Genomic DNA, 14,487 nt, shown 5'->3' on the forward strand with positions numbered 1-14,487 from the left:
CACTCATCAATCAAACAAAGGAAAATAAGTGATAAAAGCACTCATTTCCATAAAAATATTTTCTAGAAAAATATTTTTCATGGAAATTTTCCTTCGTACCAAAGACAACCAAATTTCCATACATTTTCGTGTAACTTACTTTTCAAAAACTTGAAACGACTTGAATCATTTAAAGAAACAAATTTTTAAAGGCCGAACTTGGTTGTTGAGTATGAAAACACTAACAGATATCTTCCAATAGTACACATAAAATAGCAAGTCTATTTCAAGTCAATGCAGTCCTCATTCAGCAGCCAGGAAATTCACAACATAGATTCTAACAACCATTAACATGTCTTCTACGGGGCGGATCTAGAGTAGCAGCGTCTGATTAATTTGAATCCGATATTTTGATGCGAAACTTAAATTTATGTATAAGAATTTATTAAAATTGCCATAAATGGTAGTTATTAACCCATAAATTTAGAATACAACAGATTCAATGCAAAGAACTTTAAGGAATAAACTCATAGAGTTTAAATCCTAGCTTCAGTGTGGAGCCACCTTATAGCAAAGAATTGGCACCCCTTCACAGGAACTATATAGGCAGGTAATTTTTTAAAATTTTTTTTATGTATATATATTATATGTTGAATTTCATTACTTTTTTATAATGTTTACTTTTTACATATTTTTGACAACCCTTGATAAAAATACTATTTTGTCATCATTACAGGTACAACCACTGTTACCACCTCTATATATAGCTTTTATGTTTCAGTAGTTGGAATTCATCCACAAACAAATGTTTCTTCTTCATATCCCAATTAATCACTAATATTAAACTCACATTCCTGATTATGTATCATCTTCAATGGATTCAAAGCAATCATCAGAATTAGTGTTCACAGTATGGAGACAAAAGCCAGAGCTAATAGCTCCAGAAAAACCAACTCCACGTGAAACTAAGTTTCTTTCGGATATTGATGATCAAGAAGGTATGCGATTCCAAATTCCCGTTATTCAATTTTACAGTAAGAATTCTCCTATGGGAGGGAAAGATCCTGTTAATGTTATTAAAAAGGCTATAGCTGAAACACTTGTGTTTTACTATCCATTTGCTGGCCGGCTCCGGGAAGGAACTGGCCGGAAACTTATGGTGGATTGTACCGGCGAAGGGAATATGTTTGTCGACGCGGACGCTGATGTTACACTTGAAGAATTTGGAGATGAACTTCACCCTCCATTTCCATGCTTAGACGAGCTTCTTTTTTATGTTCCTCACTCTGCTGGAGTTCTTAATTGCACTTTGCTTCTTATTCAGGTTAATTATTTCTCTTTTCTACCTAATGTTTGGTTATTTATTCTGGGATAATGTCACGATCTGGAATTCTCACCGTTAGAATCGTAATGACGCCTAACATTTCACTTGTCAGGTAAACTAACGTTAGAACAATTTATTTTCTTTAACGGTTTAAATGATAATATTAAGAAAGAGCTAAAATAACTTAAATAATCTAAAACATAAATGCGGAAGCTAAACCAGCCAAACATCTATTACAAATCTCTGAACCTGGTGTCACATGTGCACGAGCTACTAGAATAATACATACAAAGGTCTAAAATAACGTAAAGTTGTCTGAAAAGAAGATAAATAGCTAAATAAAAACCGGAAGGGGACTTCAAGAGCTGCGGGCGCTGAGCAGCTGTACCTCAAGTCTCTGCAGGCCATCCAATCCAAGCTCTCTAGTAGCCACCGCTGGGACCGACTCCAAAATCTGCAGAGAGTAGTATCAGTACAACCGGCCCCATGTATTGTACGTGCCGAGCCTAACCTCGACGAAGTAGTGACAAGGCTAAGACGGGTCACCTACACTACAACCTGTACGCAGTATATATAATAATGACAGAATAATAGAAATACTGAACATAATTAAACAGTCAATTGAACCCACAGCCTCAAGAATAAACCAGCATCGTCCAGAATTTTTCAATATTTAACAGTTCAATTACAAATACCGTAAAAACCAACATAGCTCAAGAAATAGAAACATATAGGTTGTTGCGGCACGCAACCCGATCCCTCCAGACAATACATAATCCTCCGTTATTCCACCGTAATAGCACCAACCACAGAGATAATGTATATAAATATGTCACAGCGCGCAACCCGATCCCACTATATATCAATATTAGTATCACAGTTCACCCTTATTTCACCATATCAATCCACCCTTCATCCATCTGTTGCGGCGTGCAACCCGATCCCACCTCATAAAGCATATTCACCCTTATTCAACCATATCAATCTACCCTTATTACACCTGTTGCGGCGTGCAGCCCGATCCTACCATATTAGTACCAAATACTCAGAACACAACCAAATCAATAGTTCAACTACAAAGCCTTTACGATCAATAAATACCAAACTGAACCAAAAGGGAACTTGCACAATAAAGGAATCTACATGAGTAATACTAAACAACGAGACCGGTCCAGCAATTGACAATTAGAAGGTGCAAGTAAGTCAATTTAAACAAATAGTAGGGAGTCATGAAACTATGGAATAACTAACATCATGAACAGGAGAAGATATTGAATAACAAGTAGAAATTAAGCATGGAAAGCATATAGATCATATAACAGTTAAGACATGAAAGGAAATAATTAATGAAAAGCGGTAAATCAGGGAAAAAAATAATTTGGCGGCGTATAAGCACTTGTCACCTCGCATATATGCCGCTCACATGAGAATCACATAGCACATAGTCCGAGGGTTCCTAATTGCTCAAGTCAAGGTTAGACACAATACTTACCTCACTCTGCAGTCAATTCTAAGCTCTACCGGGGCCTTTCCCCGTGAATTCGCCTCCAAACCACTCGTATCTAGCTACAATTAACTCAATAACATCAAATATTGCTAAAGGAATCAACTACAATGCATAGATTTAGATTTCCCAAACTTTCCCCAAAAGTCAAAAATCGACCCCGGGCCCACTTGGTCAAAACCCGATGTTCGGACCAAAATCCATTTACCCATTCACCCCGAGCCCAATTATATAATTTATTTCGAAATCCGATCTCAATTCGAGGTCTAAATTCCAATTATACAAAAATCGCTAATTCTACCCAAACCCCCAATTTCCACCATGAGGTTTAAATCTAATAAAATGTAATGGATAATTGAAAGAAAGTAGGTTAGAATAAATTACCAACAAATTGGGAAAGAAAATAACTTGAAAAAATCGTCTCTTTAGGCTTTTTAGCTTTTGAAAATTTGAAAGAACGACAAAAATCCTGTACTGGTACTTTTTATCACTGGGCGTCAGTGTTCATCGCGTTCGCGTGAACACTGACGCGTTCGCGAAGAGCTGTGCCTTAAGGGCTTACGCGACCGCGAGAGGCTACACGCGTTCGTGAAGGTTTAGCCCCCCCTGACCTTCGCGTTCACGGGACAAGACCCGCGTTCACATAGTGTAACCTCAAGTTTCCCGGCCCAACCAATCTACTGCTACTCGTTCGCGTAGGTTCGACGCGTTCAAGAAGGGTAGTACCCCATCGCTCCGCGTTCGAGTCCTTTACCTCGTGTTCGCGTAGGGTAGTTTTTCCCCAGTCCCAATTCCCTTTCTTGATCGCGGTTGGACATATGTGATCGCATAGAAGTCTATACCAAACACCAACTGAAGCAAAATACCAGATTTTCTAAGTTCAAATCAGCTTGTAGCCTATCTGAAACTCACCCGAGCCTTCGGGGATCCAAATCAAACATGCACACAAGTCCTAAAAAATCATACGAACTTGCTCGCGCGATCAAATCGCCAAAATAACACCTAAAACTACGAATTGAACCTCAAATCCAATAAAATTTTCAAAAAAGCTTTAAAACTTCTATTTTCACAAATGGATTGCCGAATCACGTCAAACTAATTTTGTTTCTCACCAAATTTCACAAATAAGTCATAAATATTATAATGAAACTGTACCGGACTCCGAAACTAAAATACGGTATCAACAAGGCCAAACATCAGTTAATTCTTAAAATTATTAAACTTTATACTTTCAATTTTCAACAAAAATTCATATCTCGATTGGTGTAGTTTAATTGGCTCAAGGATTAAATAAACTGACGAGTCCTTTAAGTTAAAATATTACTCCCTCCGTTCTAATTTATGTGAACCTGTTTGACTGGGCACGAATTTTAAAAAAAATGAAGATTTCTGGAATTTGTGGTCCTAAACAAGCCAACAAGGGGCCCAAAGCATTTGTGTGGTTATAAAAGCTTCTCATTGAGGGTAGAATTATAAATTTAAGCTAAATTGTTACCAAATTTAGAAAGGGGTAATTCTTTTTAGAACGAACCAAAAATGAAATAGGTTCACATAAACTGGAAAAGACGGAGTACCTATTTAAAGTCATTACAAGCCTAAACTTTCCTTGAAACTACGGATAAAGGGTGTTTGGTATGAAGGAAAAATATTTTCTACTCTCTAATCAAACATTAAAAAATATTTTACAAAAAATATTTTTCACTCACCAATCAAACAAAGGAAAATAAATGATAAAAGTACTCATTTTTCATAAAATATTTTCTAGAGAAACATTTTCCATGGAAAACATCTTCCTACCAAACACAACCAAACCTTCCTACATTTTCATGTAACTTACCTTTCAAAAACTTGAATCATTTAAAGAAACAAATTTTTTAAAGGCCGAAATTGGTTGTTGAGTTGAAAACACTAACAGACATCTGCCAATAGTACACATAAAATAGCAAGTCTATTTCAAGTCAATACCTTCCTCGTTCAGCAGCCAGCTGGAAATTCACAACATAGATTCTAACAACCACATGTCAGCTACGGGGATTAAGATGGAACTCATAGAGATTAATAATGGCACGTTTGATCAAGTTTTTTTTGCCAAAAGTATTTTTTTTTTTTTTACCAAAAGCACTTTTGGCCAAAAATTAAGGTGTTTGGTCAAGCTTTTAAAAGAAAAAAAAATTATTTTTGAGGAGAAGCAGAAACAGTTTTGGAGAAGCAGGAAAAAGTAGTTTCTCTCCAAAAGCACTTTTTTGAGAAGCACTTTTGAGAAAAATACATTTAGAAGCAGTTTTTTAAAGTTTGGTCAAACACTAATTGCTATTCAGAAGTGGTTTTCAAACTAATTAGCCAAACACAAACTGATTATCACCAAAAGTGCTTTTGTGAAAAGCACTTTTGAAAAAAACCACTTCTCAAAATAAACTAATTTTTACAGCTTGGCCAAACGGGTTATAAATTTTAGATCCAGCGACGGAGCCACCTTATAGCAAAGAATTGACACCCCTTCACGGGAACTATATAGGTAGGTAATTTTTTTTTATTTTTTATGTATATATGTTATATGTTGAATTTCATTGCTTTTTTGGTAATATTTACTTTTTATATATTTTGACAACCCTTAATAAAAATGGTAGCTTCTTAGATCCATCTCTGGTTAGCCAGCAACAACAATACACCCTGGTTAGTTGGTAGTACTTAATTAAAATTTACAAAAAATAAAACATAAAAATAGAGTTTCTAAGCTCTAACGTCGCTTCTTCTCCCCCACTTACTATTTTCATCATTACAGGTACATACCACTGTTACCACCTCTATATATATAGCTTTTATGTTTCATAGTTGGAATTCATCTACAAACAAATATTTCTTCTTCATATCCCAATTAATCACTAATATTAAACTCATATTCTTGATTATATATCATCTTCAATGGATTCAAAGCAATCATCAGAATTAGTGTTCACAGTAAGGAGACAAAAGCCAGAGCTAATAGCTCCAGAAAAACCAACTCCACGTGAAACTAAGTTTCTTTCGGATATTGATGATCAAGAAGGTATGCGATTCCAAATTCCCGTTATTCAATTTTACAGTAAGAATTCTTCTATGGAAGGGAAAGATCCTGTTAATGTTATTAAAAAGGCTATCGCTGAAACACTTGTGTTTTACTATCCATTTGCTGGCCGGCTCCGGGAAGGAACTGGCCGGAAACTTATGGTGGATTGTACCGGCGAAGGGATTATGTTTGTCGAAGCGGACGCTGATGTTACACTTGAAGAATTTGGAGATGAACTTCAGCCTCCATTTCCATGCTTAGACGAGCTTCTTTTTGATGTTCCTCACTCTGCTGGAGTTCTTAATTGCCCTTTGCTTCTTATTCAGGTTGATTATCTCTCTTTTCTAACTTATTAGTATTAGTACCCATGCAATGCGCGGATGTAAACTATATCAAATAATGATTTAGATTATTTGAATTATGTGCAAATAACTTTAAAAATTAAATCTTTTATATAAAATTATAAAAAATTATTAGATATTAACTAAAAAAAAAGGACATGAAACTATATTTTTCAAATCTCCTAATGGATAAACTGTTTTCTTTTTCTACATATGCAATAACCTAACCCCTTGACTGTGGCACTTGTATTTTATTTTAGAGAAAATAAAATATACATAATTACTTCTTATAAAATACAATTATTTCTTATAGTTACTATTGAGTTGTGTATTCGTTGTATTCGCCAGTGCCGAGGCCAGAAAATTATTCAAGGGTGTTCAAACTTGAACACGAAAAAATAAATGTGGAGATGCGGGTTCAATCCTGCATCCTTGAAGCAATTTTGACCACCCTTTGCCACTGGGCAATGACTCTTCATTGTTACAAGGGTGTTCAATATGTATTACATATATATAAATCCTAATATTTTACCTATATACACGGTATTATTTTTCGACGAAGGGTGGTCAGTTGACCACCCTTGCTACCATGTAGCTTCGCCCCTGGTATTCGCGCGGCTGTATTCATGAATACAGCTGTAAAAAGCGCCTAAAATCATGGCAGTCCAGTTGTATGCGCATGTATTCACATGTATTCGTGCCATGTATTCATGAATAAAGTAACGACAATCACCTTAAAAATAGGTATGTCCAGCTGTCTAAGATAAAAGAAAAATATAAATAGCATATTTCATACCTTATTTCATGCATCAATGATAGGATATACCATAAATACTTATATTGCTATAAAATATAAAAGGTAGCTATAGAAAAATATTTTAAAATAATTTTGGTTTATAATAAATGGGATGTATACCTTTGCAATAGGAGGTAAAATTTCCCTTTATTTTACGGTCAATATTAAAGAATACTGAACATGTAATACCTTTAAATTACATTTGATCAAATCTTATTTGTCTTAATTTTTATTAGATTTTGTCTCTAAATATTTTTGAATTTTATCCTAAAGTACCAAATGACTTTTCTCAGTACACTACTTAGCTTAATATTAAGCTTGTCTCCCCTCTTATTTTATGATTTTATCATAAAACTACTGATTATCTTTTTTTGGGTGAAAGAAAAGTTTTATTGATCTCCACCTGACAAAGATATTTACAAGTTTATAACTACACTATAAACTATAAGCTATTCTACTTTAGCTTACCTCTAATTGTATTTTCCTTCTATGCATCCCTAGAAGGTAGGTCTGCTCTATAGAATACAATTTGTACAAAAGATTTATCCATTCTTTATCTTTCTTGTTCTTCCTATTGTCTACTATCAACTGCATTCTATGTTTACTATCCTCTTTAATACTCTTCCATATCTTTGCTGGAATTGGCACTGCTTGATTTCATAGAGCTTCATTTCTTGCTTTCCATATTCCATACATGATTGCTGCAATGATTGAAGTCACAAATCCTCTACAGATTCTTCCTTTTATACATCTTCCTATCTTCTCCATATGTTTTGCTGATCTGGTTGGCTGACCTTTATTCCCAGCCAGCTGTCAAGTTCCTCAATACTTCTTCTTGAAAATTGGCACTTAAAGTATAAATGCTGAATTGTTTCATCATGCATACCACATAGAGGACATGTCTTCTACTAGCTTACTCCTATCATGTGCAGTCGATCTCTTGTAAGCAGTCTTTGTCTCATAATCAGCCAGCTTATAAAAGCAATGTTTTGGTACATTTAGTTTGTTCCAGATCCATCTAGCATATGGCCATTTAGGTGCTTCACCTCTTCTCCATTTATATCCATTTTTAACTATATATGTATTGTTTATTCTTTCTCTTCCATCCTTGTTGCTCAAAACCAGTTTCAAAGCTAGTTTTAATGTCATAAATCTTCTTCCAGTACCATGCACAATCCTGTGGTGGTTCATATTGCTATCAGTCTTTCCCCTTTATATAAATGCGATTCACCCATCTGACCCATAAAGTGTCGCTTTTTTGTTTAATATTCTATACATACTTTGCTACCGCTACTTCATTCCATGTCACACATTCTTGTACCCCTAATCCCCCCTTTTTTTGGTCTGCAAATTGTATCTCATGCTACTAAAGGAGGTTTGTTAGTAATCACTTTTCCATCCCATAAGTAATTCTTGCACATGACTACTGATTTTCTTAATAATTATTACTTTTGCATTATGTGCCATAAGCAATTTTTTTCTTTATTTATATTCAAATATTTTTATCCTTAAATTATCACTAGCTATCACGTTTAAAACTAAATTATAATTTAAATTTTTTCAAAATATAAATAGATATGTTAATTTACTATAAAACTACTGATATCCTCTATTCAGTTAGTACTACTAAGTGAAAAGGTCCTTCCATGATTTCTAATTCCTAAACATATAGAAAATAAAACTCAACTCGAAATTATCCATAAAATTACCTATCTTAGATTAGATGGTGACCTCCATTTATATAATTTAGCTCAAATTCATTTGTGTAGTTTTGATCTTTGTGTAATTTGAAAACAGTATAAATATAAAACGTAGTTTGGGATAACTTTACACTATTCAAATATTTTAGTTTTTTCTTCAAAAACATGAATCGATGCTAAGAGGTTTGGGTATGCATGTAAAATTCAATTAATTTGATTATACTAACGCAATGTTATTAAAATGATTTTATAAGTACTTAATTTTAATTGGATAAAAATCCAATTAAAAAATGTACATGCAAACAGATTCCACAATATAAGCTCCTTTCTTTTTATGATCCAAACTTACCATTTGAAAATTTCATTGATTAGATTTAGATTATCAATTCGAAATCTTTATATAGATTCTCATTAATTTTTTCCTAAATTTTTATCCTAAAATGCCAAGTGGCTTTTTCTCAGTATGTCACTTGGCTTAACCACAATGCCAATTATGTATGGTAACTTTATTTCTTTAATATAGATATATAGATATTTGGTTACTTATTCTAGGATAAGTTATCCTAGGATTAAAAAGAATATTAGGATAACTTATACCTACTAGAGGTGGAATAATAATTTCAAGATAAAACAATAAAATTGACAATCCCAAAATTAATACAACATATAAAAGTCGATAAGAAATAATACCTGGATATCTACATTCCAGCATAACTAATTCCAATATAACTTGTCTTCAAATCAAATGACCCCTCAATGTATTATTTTTTACACTATGAAATTGAGTCGACCTATAATAATAAGTTAGCCTTTATACTCCCTCTGGTCCACAATAAGTGATCAATTTGCTTATTTATTTTGGTCTAAAATAAGTTTCCATTTATATAATCAAGAAAAAATTCAATTTGTTTTTCTAATATTACCCTTATGTACGTATCCCTAAAAAGTTATTTATTCCTCACATGTGAGAAGAGAAGTAAGTGTTATTATAACTATGCTGCAACATTTAATTAAAGATAGTTTAGTCATACTAATTATTTTTGTCTAGAATTTAATATTTTCTTAATGAGTGTGCCCAAAACAAATTGGTCACTTGTTGTGGACCGGAGGAAGTATATAGCAAACTCTATATGGCAACCTGGAAAATAGAGAAATAGTATGTTATATATCCTGTTAATTAAACTAATATTGCTGCAAAAATCATTTACAACGTCAGTATATTAGAATTAAATCCTTCAAATGCATACAGTACATTCTTATACCATTCAAGCATTCATGGATAGCGAGAAAAAAGTTGAGCATCGTTTTGGGCTGGTAGATAGGGGCGGAGCCAGCCTTCCAGCAACGAATTCGGTAGAACCAAATATCTTTGGACCAAACTATTTTTGTTGAAAAAATCATTAAATATGTATAAGTAATATATCCAAAACCCAGTAAGTAAAGAAATTTTGGTGCAGAACGCATAAACTAAAAATCTAGTTCTGCATACTGATATATCAATTATATGCAGGTAACTCGTCTAATATGTGGTGGTTTTATCTTCTCGCTGAGATTAAACCACACAATGAGTGATGCACCCGGTCTTGTCCAATTCATGACTGCAGTGGGTGAAATGGCACGCGGTGCATCTGCTCCATCTGTACTTCCAGTCTGGTGTCGAGAATTGCTAAATGCAAGAAATCCGCCCCAAGTGACATGTACACATCACGAATACGATGAAGTACCCGATACAAAGGATACCATTATCCCCTTAGACGACATGGTTCACAAATCTTTCTTTTTTGGCCCTTCTGAAGTCTCAGCACTTCGTCGATTTGTCCCTTATCACTTGCGTAAGTGTTCCACTTTTGAACTTCTCACAGCAGTCCTTTGGCGTTGTCGAACAATGTCCCTAAAACCTGATCCAGAAGAGGAAGTCCGCATTCTTTGTATTGTCAATGCACGTTCGAACGCGAGGTTCAATCCACCCTTGCCTACTGGCTACTACGGCAACGCCTTTGTATTCCCCGTAGCAGTGACAACTGCGGCTAAACTGAGCAAAAATCCACTAGCATATGCACTCGAGTTAGTGAAGAAAACAAAGACGGATGTGACTGAAGAATATATGAAATCAGTGGCAGATTTAATGGTGTTAAAAGGTAGACCTCATTTTACAGTGGTGAGGACTTATCTTGTATCAGATGTGACTAGAGCTGGATTTAGAGAAGTGGATTTTGGATGGGGAAAAGCAGTATATGGTGGACCAGCTAAAGGAGGAGTGGGTGCAATTCCTGGTGTGGCTAGTTTTTATATACCATTTAAAAACAAGAAAGGTGAGAATGGAATTGTGGTTCCAATTTGTTTGCCTGGTTTTGCAATGGAAACATTCATTAAAGAACTTGATGGTATGTTGAAAGGTGATGCTCCATTAGTCAACTCAAACTATGCCATTATCAAACCTGCCCTTTGAGATATTAATTACTCCTATGAATTAATTATCTCGAATACTTCATCTGTTTTTGTGTGTGTATAATTTCAAATTAAATGTTGTAAGTTTTCTCTTTTATCACATGTAATTTTAAATATCGTATGTGTCCATTACTTCAACCAGCTGCATCTAAAGGGTCGTAGACAATGTCTTTCTATTGCGGCCAAATGCACATACAAGTATACAACAACAACAACGACCCAGTGACATCTCACTAGTGGGGTCTGGGGAGGATAGTGTGTACGCAGACCTTACCCCTACCCCGAAGGAGTAGAGAGGTTGTTTCTGAAAGACCCTCGGCTCAAGAAAACAAAAAGATAAAAGGAGACAATATCAGTAACACCTCAGAAATCATAAGAAAAATAGGAACAACATGAAATCCAGAAGAAAGATGTAAAGCAAAAGCGAAATAGTAACCCTATCAAACTAGTCTCACAAAGTTATGAAGTAGGGCAAGACTCAACTACCTCCTAACCTACAACCCTAATACTCGGCCGCCACATTTTCCTATCAAGTGCCATATCCTCGGAAATCTGAAGCCTCGCCATATCCTGCATGATCACCTCCCCCCAATACTTCTTAGGCCGCCCTTTACCTCTTCTCATGCCCTTCACAACCAGCCGCTCACACCTCCTTACCGGAGCATCTAGACTTCTCCTCTGTACATGCTCGAACCATCTGAGCCTTGTTTCCCGCATCTTGTCATCAATGAGAGCCACGTGCACCTTCTCCCGAATATCATCATTCCTAATCTTATCCATCCTAGTATGCCCGCACATCTACCTCAACATCCGTATTTCTGCTACCTTCATCTTTTGGATATATGAGTTCTTAACAGGCCAACACTCAACCCCATACATCATGACCGGTCTAACCAACGCTTTATAGAACTTATCTTTGAGTATCAGTGGTACTCTCTTGTCACACAATACTGCAGATACTAATCTTCACTTCATCCATCCTACCCCAATATGATGTGTGACATCCTCGTCAATCCCCCCCGGATAACCGACCCAAGGTACTTAAAGCCGCCTCTACTCGGGATGACCTATGATTCAAGCCTCACATCCACGTCTACTTCCCCCGGCTCAGCGCTAAACTTACACTCCAGGTATTTTGTCTTCGTCATGCTAAGCTTGAAACCCTTAGATTCAAGAGCCTGTCTTCAAACCTCCAGCCTCTCGTTAATATCGGCTCGCGACTCATCAATCATAACTATATCATCGGTGAATAACATGCACCATGGCACATCCCATTGAATGTGGTGTGTTAGCGCGTCCATCACCAGGGCGAATAAGAACGGACTGAGCGCAGAACCTTAGTATAAACCCATAACAACAACAACAACAACAACCCAGTATAATCCCACTAATAGGGTCTAGGGAGGGTAGTGTGTACACAGACCTTACCCCTACCCTGAGGTAGAGAGGTTGTTTCCAAATAGACCCATGTCATCCTTCCCACCAAGAACTCCCCATCTTGCTCTTGGGGTGACTCGAACTCATAACCTTTTGGTTGGAAGGTGTAACTCCATAAAAATCAAAAAATCCTCAGTGTCGCCTCCTACTATTCTAACTCGAGTCTTAGCCCCATCATACATGTCCTTAACCGCCATAATGTAGGGAACCGACACACCTTTTTCCTTCAAGCTTCTCCAGAGAACTTCTCTAGGAACCCTGTCATACGCTTTATCTAGGTCAATAAATACCATGTGCAAGTCTTTTTTCCTATCTCTATACTGTTCAACTAACCTCCTAACAAAGTGTATAGCTTCTATAATAAAATGACACGGTATGAACCCAAACTAGTTGTCGGAAACGGACACTGTCATCCTCACCCTTGCTTCAACCACCCTCTCCCACACTTTTATAGTATGACTCAGTAATTTGGCGGCCCTATAATTATTACAACTCTTGATATCACCTTTGTTCTTATACCGTGGGACCACTTTACTCCACCTCCACTCATCCGGTATCCTCTTCTCCTTAAAAATAACATTAAACAAACTTGTTCTCCCCATACACTTCTAAAATTCCACCGTAATCTCGTCACACCCGTTCGCTCTGCCCCTGCTCATCTTCCTCATAGCTCCCAGGATCTCCTTAACATTGATGCGCCTGCAGTACCCAGAGTCATCGTGACTTTTGGAATGCTCCAATTCACCTAGCACAATATCCTGATCCCCTACTTCATTCAGAAGTTTGTGAAAGTAAGTCTGCCATCTCCTTTTAATATGGGAATCTTCCATCAATACTCTACCATTGTCGTCCTTGATGTATCTCACTTGGTCTAAATCTCGAGCCTTCCTCTTTCTCAGCTTGGCCAGACGGAAATTTCTTCTCCCGCCTTTTCCCCTCAGTTCCTCGTACATATGACCATAAGCCGCAGTTTTAGCCTCTGTGACCGTCAGCTTAGCTTCCTTCCTAGCTACCTTATACCTCTCCATGCATGCTCGCCTCTCCTCCTCACCTATGCTCCCCACTAAATTCAGGTATGTCGCCTTTTTCGCTTCCATTTTACCTTGTACCACTTCATTCCACCACCAGTCTCCTTTGTGCCTGCCAGAGATGCCCGCCGAGACTCCTAACACTTCTCTCGCAGCCTCCCTTATACAGTCTGTTGTCGTTGACCACATAGTGCTCGTGTCACCACTGCTCCTACAAGCTCCCATAGCCAACAACCGCCCCTCCAACTGTTGGGCTTTATCCTTAGTTAAGGCTCCCCACCTAATTCTCGATCTTCCTCGAGCAGTCATTTTCCTTCTCTTCACTATAATACCAACGTCCATCACGAAGAGCCTATGCTGCGTCACGAGTATCTCACCTGGAATCACCTTGCAATCCTTGCACAACCCTCTGTCACACCTCCTAAGGAGGAGATAGTCAATCTGAGTCTTTGCCACCGCATTTTGAAAAGTAACCAAATGCTTCTCCCTCTTCGGAAAGCTAGAGTTCGCAATCACCAACCCAAAAGCTTTAGCAGAGTCAAATAACGAGGTGCCTCCTCCGTTCCTCTTCCTAAAATTGAAGCCTCCATGCACCTCGCCACACCCATATGCGATCGACCCAATATGACCATTGAAATCCCCTTCTATGAATAGCTTCTCAGCAGGTTGTACCTGGCACATAATCTCATCTATCCCCTCCTAGAAGTGTCGTTTGACCTCCTCATCTAGGCTCGCATATGACACGTAGGCGCTAATGACATTTAGGGTGCACTGTCCAACCACCAACTTAATAATCATTAATCTATCATTCATCCGTCTAACTTTAATTACAGACTCTATAAGTTCCTTATCCACCAAGATACCCACTCCATTCTTACCCTTAT

The 14,487-nt window shown here is 36.8% G+C and overlaps 3 protein-coding genes across 5 annotated transcripts; 2 read left to right on the forward strand and 1 right to left on the reverse strand.

Moving 5' to 3' along the window:
• Positions 1 to 787: 787 nt before the first annotated feature.
• LOC104248830 (benzyl alcohol O-benzoyltransferase-like) lies at positions 788 to 11,254 on the forward strand. 3 transcript variants are annotated; one of them, XM_009805155.2, is made up of 3 exons: positions 788 to 5,853; positions 5,995 to 6,179; positions 10,201 to 11,254. In XM_009805155.2, the coding sequence occupies exons 1-3, from the start codon at positions 5,730 to 5,732 to the stop codon at positions 11,137 to 11,139; spliced, it is 1,248 nt and encodes a 415-aa protein (XP_009803457.1). In that variant the 5' UTR covers positions 788 to 5,729; the 3' UTR covers positions 11,140 to 11,254. The 3 variants fall into 3 exon arrangements, with proteins under 3 accessions (XP_009803457.1, XP_009803456.1, XP_070006855.1); XM_009805154.2 differs by having other exon boundaries at positions 788 to 1,303; positions 5,236 to 6,179; XM_070150754.1 differs by having other exon boundaries at positions 788 to 977; positions 1,119 to 6,179.
• Positions 854 to 1,354, forward strand: LOC104248831 (benzyl alcohol O-benzoyltransferase-like). The gene has a single exon (XM_070151270.1). It carries the CDS (start codon positions 854 to 856, stop codon positions 1,352 to 1,354), a length of 501 nt encoding a protein of 166 aa, XP_070007371.1.
• Positions 11,255 to 13,183: 1,929 nt separating the features above from the next.
• LOC138872851 (uncharacterized) lies at positions 13,184 to 14,284 on the reverse strand. Its single transcript, XM_070151271.1, has one exon. The coding sequence runs from the start codon at positions 14,282 to 14,284 to the stop codon at positions 13,184 to 13,186; it is 1,101 nt and encodes a 366-aa protein (XP_070007372.1).
• Between the last annotated feature and the right edge of the window lie 203 nt (positions 14,285 to 14,487).

Source organism: Nicotiana sylvestris, chromosome 7, assembly GCF_000393655.2.
Source record: "Nicotiana sylvestris chromosome 7, ASM39365v2, whole genome shotgun sequence".
NCBI classification, from domain to species: domain Eukaryota; kingdom Viridiplantae; phylum Streptophyta; class Magnoliopsida; order Solanales; family Solanaceae; genus Nicotiana; species Nicotiana sylvestris.